At 35.7% G+C, this 11,274-nt stretch overlaps 3 protein-coding genes across 3 annotated transcripts; all 3 read left to right on the forward strand.

Annotated features, from left to right (window-relative positions):
• Positions 1 to 2,725: 2,725 nt before the first annotated feature.
• Positions 2,726 to 3,785, forward strand: LOC112528469 (protein ALP1-like). The gene is made up of 3 exons (XM_025139497.1): positions 2,726 to 2,941; positions 3,032 to 3,260; positions 3,334 to 3,785. Exons 1-3 carry the CDS (start codon positions 2,726 to 2,728, stop codon positions 3,783 to 3,785), a joined length of 897 nt encoding a protein of 298 aa, XP_024995265.1.
• Positions 3,786 to 4,162: 377 nt separating this feature from the next.
• Positions 4,163 to 4,919, forward strand: LOC112528470 (uncharacterized protein At2g29880-like). Its single transcript, XM_025139498.1, has 2 exons — positions 4,163 to 4,285; positions 4,374 to 4,919. Exons 1-2 carry the CDS (start codon positions 4,163 to 4,165, stop codon positions 4,917 to 4,919), a joined length of 669 nt encoding a protein of 222 aa, XP_024995266.1.
• A 2,648-nt stretch (positions 4,920 to 7,567) lies between these two features.
• On the forward strand, positions 7,568 to 10,452 carry LOC112527818 (10 kDa chaperonin, mitochondrial-like). The gene is made up of 3 exons (XM_025138632.1): positions 7,568 to 7,796; positions 7,884 to 8,023; positions 10,168 to 10,452. The coding sequence occupies exons 1-3, from the start codon at positions 7,692 to 7,694 to the stop codon at positions 10,214 to 10,216; spliced, it is 294 nt and encodes a 97-aa protein (XP_024994400.1). The 5' UTR covers positions 7,568 to 7,691; the 3' UTR covers positions 10,217 to 10,452.
• Positions 10,453 to 11,274: the final 822 nt, after the last annotated feature.

Below are 11,274 nucleotides of genomic sequence, written 5' to 3' on the forward strand. Positions count from 1 at the left end.
TGATTAGAAGATTGTGCTTCAACCCTTAAACATTTGCAACACGTCTGAAAGAAAAGTTTCATCAATCCCTTATTGACTCTCCTTCATCAATTCCTTATCGACTCTGCTTCTCCATTGTGGATTCATCCGACGACGCCATTAATTACGTCTGAACACCTATTTTCTCTAGGTAATTGTTTTTCCATTATTGTTATTTGCTACTCAGTTGCTAACTTGGTATCACACTTATGCAAAATTGCTATTTCCTATTAAAAAGGCCTTAATCTTCGTATACATTTTAGAATCTTTTATAAAATCAATCAGCAAGATGAACCCTAAGGGTGCGTTTGGTTTGCAGGAATGGAATGGAATGGATTTGGGGGGATTTGGATTTAAAATCCATTCCAATCCCATGTTTGGTTTGCTAAGTCATCAGGATTTGAAATCCCGTGTATTTTTTAAAATCCCGTAAACAAGGGATTTTGAAATCCATAGTAAATGGGTTGGATTTAAAATCCAAATCCGGGCGGGTATCTCCTCTTCGACGCTTCAATCTTCATGCCCTAACCCCTTCTCGTCACTTTCCCCATTACTCTCACCGATCTCCTCCAACTCCCCACTTCTCGTCGCTTTCCCCATTGCTCTCGCCGATCTCCTCCAACTCCCCACTGCTCGCGAAGGTGTCTCCTCCAACTCCCCACTGCTCTCGCCGGTTCTCTCCTCCTCTCTGCTCTTCGTCCCGCTTGAACCGGTGCTCATCCTCTTCGTCCCGCTTGAGCAGGTAAGACTTCCCTTTCCAATCTTCTCGTTATTACATTACAATCTTTACAGTATACGATGCTTAATCAGTAACAACTCATCAACCTAGTACGATTCGGACCAATTGATTTGCTACATACCAAAATTTCACTGACTGTGTTTTGTTTTTCTTTGTTTACTATGAACCTAAATTGTTATGCATCGCTTTGTCGCTTCTGTTTGTTTATTATCGCTTCGATTTGTTTTGTCTTTAGTCATGTTTGTTTGTGGATATTTTGGTCGAGGTTTTGAGCGTAGGTTGAAACCTAATTTTTCTGTTTTTGTCTTGTTTCTATGGCATGTTACGATAGAACTGAGGTCGTACTGCTAGTTGTATGAACTCACATAATCTCTTCTGCTTCAATTTTTGATAATTAAATGGTAAAAACATACATTCACAGTAAGGGACTGATTTTCTTTGTCGTTTCTAGATGTGTTCTACTATGCTATGCACAGAAAGAACTTTGTACTATCTCTTGAAATTCCAGATCCCTCACCATTATAGAGCTATTTGCTTTGAAATATCTGTTTGCGAAAGCTAAAACCCCATTATTAGGCATTTGTTACTTGTTATTACCGCAGGAAGTCACTAAATTTGGTGAATCATACTAAGGGGTCGTTTACCAAATGCTTACTCGGGTAAGTGAATACCAAGTCACATTACCTTAACCGATGAATATGGTAAGGACCAAGAATATTACCCGGTAAGAGCGAGACAAATACCAAGAGTCTTACCCAGTAAGTGAGGGTGACGACTCTTACCATGGTAAGCACTTACCAGGTGAATTGTTGCATACTATACTGTTTTGGTGGACTAAAATTTTACCCGGTAAGTAAGTAATAGTGTTAAATTTTACCAGTAAGCGCTTATCGAATAAGTGTTTGGTAAACATCCCCTAACTGTTTCGTAATCATACTTTTCAGATGTTTTAGTCAAAGACGTTAGATTATTTCTTTGAATCAAATCCCACTACGCATTTGTGTGAAGGGCTACCAAGAACTTGGCATATAATAATAAATTAGCCACACATGAAATTTTACATGCATTTGGTTTTAGATATGAACATATGAAAGACTACCATCAATAATTTCCTTATCAGTGTTATGTTTTTCATGAACCTTCGTAATTCCCTCGAGTTGCATACAGACACACACACAGAGATAAATGATGATAGGTTTCATCAGTATCTATGTATTTTGTTTACAATTAGGCCACACCCTTCGATGTCCATGAAAAAGGTCGATGGAAAAGCTTAGCCTGTTAATCAAAATTTGTTATGGAGCTACATTGGTCACTTTCTTGGCTATGGACAATTGCCTTTTTTCATATTTATATGCTCTCCTCTTCTCCAAAAGGCAATTGACAGTACCTTTTTCCTTGGTGTGCTTATGTGTGATGCTTATGTATAAAAAAAAGATTGGCATCTGTTTCTTGGTGTGCTTATGTATGAAGTTTGATGTTTTTTTCTTGATTTAGCATCAATTAATTAATGTATGAAAGCAACATTTTTTTTTTGTATTTCTACCTCTTCGCTGTTTCACTTGACTGCTTCACTATTTCATACCTAGATTTAGTGGTTGTAAATGGCAATACCCAACAAAGAATATATGCTTAACAATTTGGGAAATTGGACAGGAAATGGACCGACTTAGTTTAACAAGACGTTTACATAGGCAAAAGAGACAAGAGTTATTGGAATGGTTTAAGATAGTTGTCCATGTTGTTCTACTCTATTTTGTGTCCCTTTGGATGACTATGGTTAATAGACAAAGGGATAAACAACAAATTGGATACTATTCTTCAAATGTGGACCGATCCTCAATAATGCATAGGTATATTTATGAGAGTGACACTATGTCTATRTCGCAAATTAGGATGACTCGAACGTGTTTCAAAAAGTTGTGTGCCATGGTTGAAACATAYRGAGGGTTAAGAAYAACTAGGTTTATGAATATTGAAGAACAAGKTGCCATGTTTCTTCATATTATTGCCCACAATGTTAAGAATCGGGTTATGATATGTCGTTTTCATCGTTCGGGAGAAACAATTAGTAGAGTTGTTGCTCGAGTKTGCGATGCCGTAATAAGGTTTCATCCACGATTGCTTAAGAAACCTGAACCTGTTCCCRATAACTCTACCGATCAAAGATGGAAATGGTTTAAGGTATTTCCACTTTTTTTTTTAAAATTTACTTATTTCTAAATAAGTCTAATTATTATGAAAATATAATGATATTCTTTTTCTTGGTTCTAGAATTGTCTAGGAGCTTTAGATGGAACCTACATAAAATGTATAGTTCCAAAAGAATACAAACCTAGATATAGAACAAGAAAAAATGAAATAGCGACAAACGTGCTAGGGGTGTGCTCACAAGATATGCAATTTATATATGTTTTACCGGGATTGGAGGGGTCGGCTGCTGATGGTCGAGTGCTTCGAGATGCTCTTCTTAGGCCTCATGGATTAAAAGTTCCAAGACCGGGTACATTTTTCGATAGTTTACTATATATTAACAAGTTAAGTTTTGATAGTTTATTAACTTAATTTATTACTAGGTTATTACTTAGTTGATGCCGGATACACAAATGGAGAGAGTTTCTTAGCTCCTTATAGGGGTCAAAGATATCATTTAAATGATTGGCGTGATGGACACCAACCAACCACTGCCAAAGAATTTTTCAATATGAAGCATWCATCGGCGAGAAATGTTATTGAACGATGTTTCGGTATGTTGAAGGCAAGATGGGCAATCTTACGAGATAACTCGTATTATCCAATTGAACAAAAAGCTAGGATCATCATGGCATGTTGTCTCCTCCACAATTTTATAATGCAAGAAATGCCAGTAAATCCACTTGACAATGACGGTGAAGTGGATGAGGGAACCGGAGACCATGGAGYMGAAGACGGAGATAATATAAATGTTGTTGGTACTTCAAATGAGTGGACGTCATTTAGGGACAATTTAGCACAATCTATGTTTGCTTCTTGGAATGCTACCAATTAATTTGTATGATTCAAATGTTTGTTTAACTCATCCTTTTAATGTTTGTTTAACTCATACTTTCCATGTTTGTTGAAATCTAATGTTTGTTTTGTAATAGAAATTATGGAGTTTGGACATGGATAATTAAATGTCGTTATACTTTTGATTCATTTATGTTTGTAGGTATGACGAGTCAAAATAGAAATTATCGAGTTTGGACGAATATTGAAGAAACAAAACTCGTTGAAGCTTTAGTTACTATGGTGAATACGGGAGCATTTAAAGCCGATAATGGCTTTAAATCGGGTTATTTAACATTTCTTGAACAATCGTTAAAATAATCTTTGCTGGGCTCCGGGATTTTAGGGAAACCACACATCGAATCAAAGTTAAAAATAATGAAGAAAGATTGGACTGTTGTGCATGACATGATAAATGGTTCATATACTAGTGGCTTCGGATACGATAGTGTGAAGCATTGTGTCGTTGCGGAAGACCAAGTTTGGGAGTCGTATCTTCAGGTACATGCTAAAAAGAACTTGCTATTTATATTTGCATAATATATAATCATAGTTATATGTATATTTATGTTATTCTATTATGAAATAGGTCCATAAAGGGGCGGGAAAATGGAAGAACAAACCGTATCCTTTTTATGAGGATCTTTGTTTTGTATTTGGAAAAGATCGTGCCACAGGAAATAGAGCAAGAGATTTTGTTGATGCGGAACAGGAGGCTCGTACAGAAGATCAAACACAACACATGAATGACGAGTTCGATGACGTAATGGCAACTAGCAATGTACAAGGTGAGAATGCAAATATGCAATCTGAAGAAACTTCAACCGCGCGTCGTAAGAAGAGAAAACGTCGAGTAGATCCCATGGCTGACAGATTTAGTAATGCGGTAACTAAACTTGGAGAAACTTTGGAGAAAATGGCGAACAAACTAACCAGGGGTGTAGAACGAGAAGACGAACTTGATAAGAAACGTTCGCTGTTCACTTCTGAGATATCAAAAATGCAAACGTTGGCCCAACGAGAGAAGTTTAAAGCAATTTCATTGATAAGAGACGACCCTGAAAAGGTGAACACATTTTGGGATTTGCAAGAAGCGGATTGGGAAGCTTATGTCAGTTGGGTTTTAAATGAATGAAAATTTAGGTAGGTAAATGTGTGGTTTTGAAAGAACAAGTTGGTAGTTAAATTTGTATTTTGGATTAACGAGTTTGGTGGTTAAATATGTATTTTGGATGAAAATGTTTGTTGATTAAATATGTATTTTGGATGAAAATGTTTGTTGATTAAATATGTATTTTGGATGAAAATGTTTGATTGTTAAATTTTTAAGTTTGTTGGTTAAATAGATAGGTTTAATAAAATGAAAGAGATTTGATGATTAAAATAATTTAAATTTTTTTTTGAATCCAAATCCAAATCCTACAAACCAAACACAAGAATGGATTTCAAATCCAATCCAAATCTTGCAAACCAAACACAGGAATGAATTTTAAATCCAATCCAATCCAAATCCCATAGAATCCAAATCCCTCCTGGAAATCCAAATCACTCAGAAACATTCCTGCAAACCAAACGCACCCTAATTATATTCACTGATAACTTGAGAAAAAAAAGAATGTAGAATGGTTATTCAAAACACGTGTAATACCCGTGTTTTTGTGGTTAATAGTCTCCAGACATTATTGAATGTTTGTGACAATTTAAATCTAGGGTCTTGGTTGAGTTGGGATGAATAAAAAGTGTGTGAAAAACCATCAGGAACAACAAGTGTGGTGCCTAGTTGGTTTGAGCTTAGGATCCCAAGGTCAAAAGTGCTTGGAGGTCCCAGGTTTAAATCCAAGGAGAAATAAAATTCCCCTTGTGGTCATGGAGGTTCAAATATGGTGACTCTAGAGCACCGACAAAACAAGTTGTCGTTCTGGGATTAGTCGGCTCGCATAGCGGGTTGGATATCCAGGTTAATAAAAAAAACCATTTAGGACATTAAGAGACCTCCTATGCAAACTTGATCACACGAGAAGTCACAAAACAACTTAAAAACACAAAAGTAAACTGCCAACCTGGTTGTCGAGCGACTTAACTCGCTTCACAAGTTGATTGTGATGCTGGAAAGCTGATTTTTGTATTTGGGCGACTTTTCAAGCGACTTAAGTCGCTTCACAAGTTGCCAAAAGCCTTTGGATGCTTAAAAAGTCTGATTTTCAGGGTTTTCCTTCATTTGGTCATAACTTCTTCATTTCTTATCCGATTTGAGTGATTATTGAGGCTATGGTTTTGGTTTTTGAAGCTTTTTGAGGGGAGAAAAAAGAGGGTTAAAGTTTCATTGTTGATTTGTGACTCCTAGAAGTTGAAAGATAAACTTCTAACCTATCATCCTTTGGTTTGGTTCTTTTCGCCCTCAAACCTCGTTCTTTTCTTAGGTATCTTTGTGTATGATTTGGGAGTAAAGGAGGCGTTCTTGAGAGCTTTATGAAGTTTAAGGTTTGGTATGGAACCTAAATTTAGCATAAATCTAACAAGGTGAATTCAAGTTGTTTTGTTAAAACCATGTAAAATGCCTCCATTTGTTTTTTTTTTGACATGTTGATAAATAAATCATAAAAGAAGATATGGATAGTTTATGAGAAAACAGAGATAGATTTTCAACAGTCATATGTCCCCCTAACTTCCGGTTTGATTCAGGTTTTTTCTGGGAAAATCGTGGAACCAAGAACCAAAAAACCGAAACTCGAAATTGTAGTGAAATTAGAACCGATGACCAAACCGATTACATGCATATGGTTCGGTTTCGGTTCATTACCGATTCGGGTCGGGAATTCGGTCCTCGAGTCTCATCCCTGGTGCTCCATGCCACCATATTGGTCTATGTAGGTGCACTCCTGATTACATGAAATGTTTTCTTCTAGTTTTGATTTTTGAGCTTAAATCAAGGGCTTTAACCTCTAATCCGCACATCACACCCCTATTCATCTGCATATTGAGAGTGTGTAGACGAAACATAGGAAGAGGGAAGAACATTACGTTGTCGACCAAATCTATAAAAAAGACACTGGCATACCGCTCAGACCTGTGGAAAATAGGTAGAGGGAAGAACATCACTTGATTCGACAACAAAGTTTTGTAGTTTACACCGAACAGAGGAAGACAAATAATATTACTAGATCTGAACAATGAACGAAGAAAGACAAATGATTGGGAGAGTGAGTTCAATGTGAAGATGAATCGGTTGTAGAAGAATGAGGAGGTAAAAAGCAAGAATCTTGATTTTTTTAAAAAAATAAAAATAAATTATATTAAAGAAATAATAAAAATTGACATTTGGTAATCCATGTAATACAAGTATACGACGATCCATGTTATCTGATACTGCCTGATCGATAGATAACTGATTAAAATATGTATTAAATACGAATAATAATAAAAGCTTGTTACATTAATTGAAAAAAAGAAAACGTCCTTACATTTAGGGGGTGTTTGGGATTGCTTATTTGAAATAACTTATGTTTTTTTACAAAAGTCCTTATCAACTTATTATAAGTTAGAATTGTTTAACTTATTCAAAAACTTTTTATTATCAGTTTGACACCGGTATAAGTTGTTTATCCAAACACTCAAAAATACTTATTACCGATATTACACCTAAATAAGTCAATAAATTGTTTTTTATAAGCAATCAAAACATCCACTTAATAAAAATTATACTAAATTTTGTTGTATTTAGATTATTTTCCATTTTGTTGCCGATCCGACCCGGCTCTTGTGATTGGGTGATTTCAGATGGATAAACCCTAACAAAACCCTAAAGCCTTCGCAGAAGCCTAGAACCTTCCACCAGCAATCTTGAAATCCCCATCTCCTAGAGAACTTAACTGCCAAAATCTCACTCTCCGAATCGATCCATCCAACAATGGCAAAGCGTCTGATTCCATGCCTAAACAGAGTGTTGGTGGAGAAGATTGTCCCTCCGTCCAAAACCACCGCTGGTATTCTTCTCCCTGAGAAATCTTCCAAGGTATTTTTCACCTTCTCTCCCGTTTGATTTACGGTTGGGTTCGTTTTTCATTCCGCAGCTCGCTAATTTTGTGATTTGGTGTTGTAGTTGAATTCCGGGAAAGTGGTTGCTGTTGGTCCAGGAACTCGTGATAACTCCGGGAATACGATTCCGGTAGCCGTTAAGGAAGGAGACACTGTCTTGTTGCCTGAATATGGTGGCATGGAAGTAAAGCTCGGTGAAAAAGAGTACGTTTTCCCTCTTTTTTCCTATTTGTATATGCGTGGTATGAATACCATTGTTGGCATGTGATTGATCGATTGATCATTATAAAGTGAAGAAATTAGAAACTGATTCTATTGATATGTGGCTGTTGGGAAAGGTATTTGATTGGATTTATGCTCCTGTAAGCTGAGGTATCATAGTTGTTTGAGGCGATATTTGATGGATTTGGAAGCTTGAGATGACCCCTTATCCATTCGTGCCATAGTGTTAGAACGATAGTCCTTAGATAAGCATCCTTTTGGCTTTAATTAAACCCTCAGTTGTCCATGGTTTCCCAAAAAAAGGTCTCTGCAGATGGTATATAACTTGTAGGCTAAGTTGTGGCCATGATTTTGCCAGATTTTGGAAGGTCGTGTTGGTTTAAGGACCAAATGTTCTTGTTCGAGTTGAAATTTAGATTCGAACGTATAGGATCTAGAGTGACTACTGATTTCAAAAACTATGAAGTGTGAATAAAATCAAACCTTAGGTTCACTGTAAGTTTTTTGTAAAATAATTTAGTTAAAACTCATATTTTGGTTATAGTGATATCAATGGTTTTATAATTTTGGACATTATGGAGACTTTTGTGCAGTTTCCTTGATAATGATATCATTACTAGGGATACCGAACCGGTTGGTACCGATTTTTATGGGACTCAAAACTAGGACCGAAAACCGAACCGTATGTACAATTTCGGTACCGTTCGGTAAGGAAAATCGGTACTAGGACTACTTAGGACCGAAATATGAAAGTGGGTTAAGAAACAACCAAAAGTTTATGATATTTCAAATGTGTATCAAAACCAATCGTGAAAGTGCATAAATCAAAAGTACATAATGTTTGAAAATCTTTCACATGTGTATCAAGACCAATCGCAAAAATTAGTTTATGATTGACAAACATAATCTAAACCTTGTGGTATATAAAAACTTACTTGAGTTTCATCCATGGAGTTGCCGATTATTTTGATGGTGATAGGGCCGATTTTTTGAGGTGCTCGAATTTTTTGATCAAAATAATAGGGCCGAATTATTTGATCAAATTGGAGAAGATATGAATAGTTATGGAGAAGATATGGATAGTCTAGGAGAAAATATGGTTAGCTTGGGAGAAGATATGGATAGTTTAGTAGAAAATAGAGATGAAATTTTAATAGTCATGTGTCCCCTTAAATTTTGGTTTGGTTAGGGTTTTTTTGGGGAAAATCTTGGAAATGGGAACTGAAAAATCGAATTCTGAATTTGTTGTAAAATTGGAACCATTAACCGAACCATTACATGCATATGGCTCGGTTTTGGTCCGGTTTTGATTCAGGAATATGGTCCTCGAGTCTCATCCCTAATCATTACCCTGTCCAAATTTTTATCGAGTGGATTGTTTTGATGGCATGACACGAAAATTAAGTTTCTAACTCTTATACCTTCCTCACATACACACGTGATGCAACGTATGAATCCAGTTAGTTCTGTTAACTTTATGATAGATGATGATGATAATGCCACCATTGCAATGGAAAATAAATTGTGGTGAGTAGATTGTTCAACATTATAACCACGATAATCCAATTGTTGATATTAAGAAAAAAATGACGACCCAAATATGGGTTGTGTCGTTATGTAATATGGATGTATACCAAACACAAAAATATAAGCATTTCAATGCTGTATACACGAAAAAACATTTCATTGTGTTGTTAGTTGTTTGCTGTGACTTCACAAGATACCAACAAATAACATGTCCTCTTTATGTGTCTATCAGTAAGCAAATCATATTTGATTTCACCAATACAAGTGTGATTTGGTATGGTGGGAAATCAAACAGGATTGCATTTGCAATTGGAATTACATTTCGCTAATTGATTCACCTTCTTTGGGTCATGAAATTGAACAAAAGTGTCAGATAGACAAACCGTGCCATTAGTCTGTAAAGTTTGTTGAATATTGGCTCTGTATACATGTGCCTTCTTTACATTCCATCAAATGTACTTCCCTTTTCACAAAATCTCGGAATTTTTTTCTACGAAATCTTTTTAAAGCTATTTGGTCCTTGGAGTGTTGGTAACCATGGAGATTTATTTGGTTTGCTTGGTTTGGTGTTTAAAAGTACTTGGTGGTGTTTGGCGCAGGTATCATCTCTTCAGGGATGAAGACATTTTGGGAACTCTGCACGACTGATTTGAGTGTTTTGTAAGAGAATCTGGTTTGGCTGTCACTGAAGCCTTGACTGTGAGTTGTGTAAGATTACCAACTCAAACTTTCCGAATGAAACAACATTAATTAAATTGCCTTGATGAAGTATGTCATTTATTGGAGCTTGATTAGCAAATACTTGTTAAGGTTATAATCTTTTTCTGAGCAACTGCATCTATGGTATTATAAGGAAATCATACATTTTTAAAAAACAGTTGTATTAAGTAATCTTGATTCTCATTATGAATATCTATATCTATATCTATATCTATATCTATATGCTTAATCTCTGGTTTTAATATGAAAACTTATTGAAAGAAAATATAAAATATATACTTGAATGTTGAAACTAGAGCATGTCAGTTTAGTTTACTTAAAGAAAACCCATGAAACATCTAAAGAATTCCAAGTAGGGGATGATTACCAAAAACTTACTCAATAAGTGCTTACTTGTAAAATTTAACACTATTACTTACTTATCGGGTAAGATTTTAGTCCACCAAAACAACACCATATGCAATAATTTATCCGATAAGCTCTTACCATGGTAAGAGTTGTCGTCTTCACTTTCCGGGTAAGACTCTTGTTCCTTATTTCGTTTTTACCGGGTAAGATTATTGGTTCTTACCACATTCATCTGGTAAGGTAGTGTAACATGGTAAGTGCTTACGTGAGGAAGAGTTTGATAAACGGCCCCTAAATGGTATGCTGAGACTCTATACTTGTGAACATGTTTTCAAAATTGTCAAAGAAGGCTGCAATTATCAAAGAAGGTTGCATATACAATTTCAAATATTGTGGCCACATTTATTACAATTTAGATAATTGGAATTCGACGCCTGACTTTGAAGAATTAAGTTACATGCTTTCACAACAACTAAAATGTGCTTATAAAAGGGGAGGTTGATTCTTCATTTGCTGATCATCCCAAACACATCCTTTTTTCACAGAATACATATATACAAAATCCTTTGTATTGTATTTTTCTATTCCAACCTTGTAAACACTTCAACATATAGTGAATTGGTTCTCGGCTTCCTCCG

This window comes from Cynara cardunculus (assembly GCF_001531365.2).
Source record: "Cynara cardunculus var. scolymus isolate 2C chromosome LG 15, CcrdV1, whole genome shotgun sequence".
In the NCBI taxonomy this organism is placed as follows: Eukaryota; Viridiplantae; Streptophyta; class Magnoliopsida; order Asterales; family Asteraceae; genus Cynara; species Cynara cardunculus.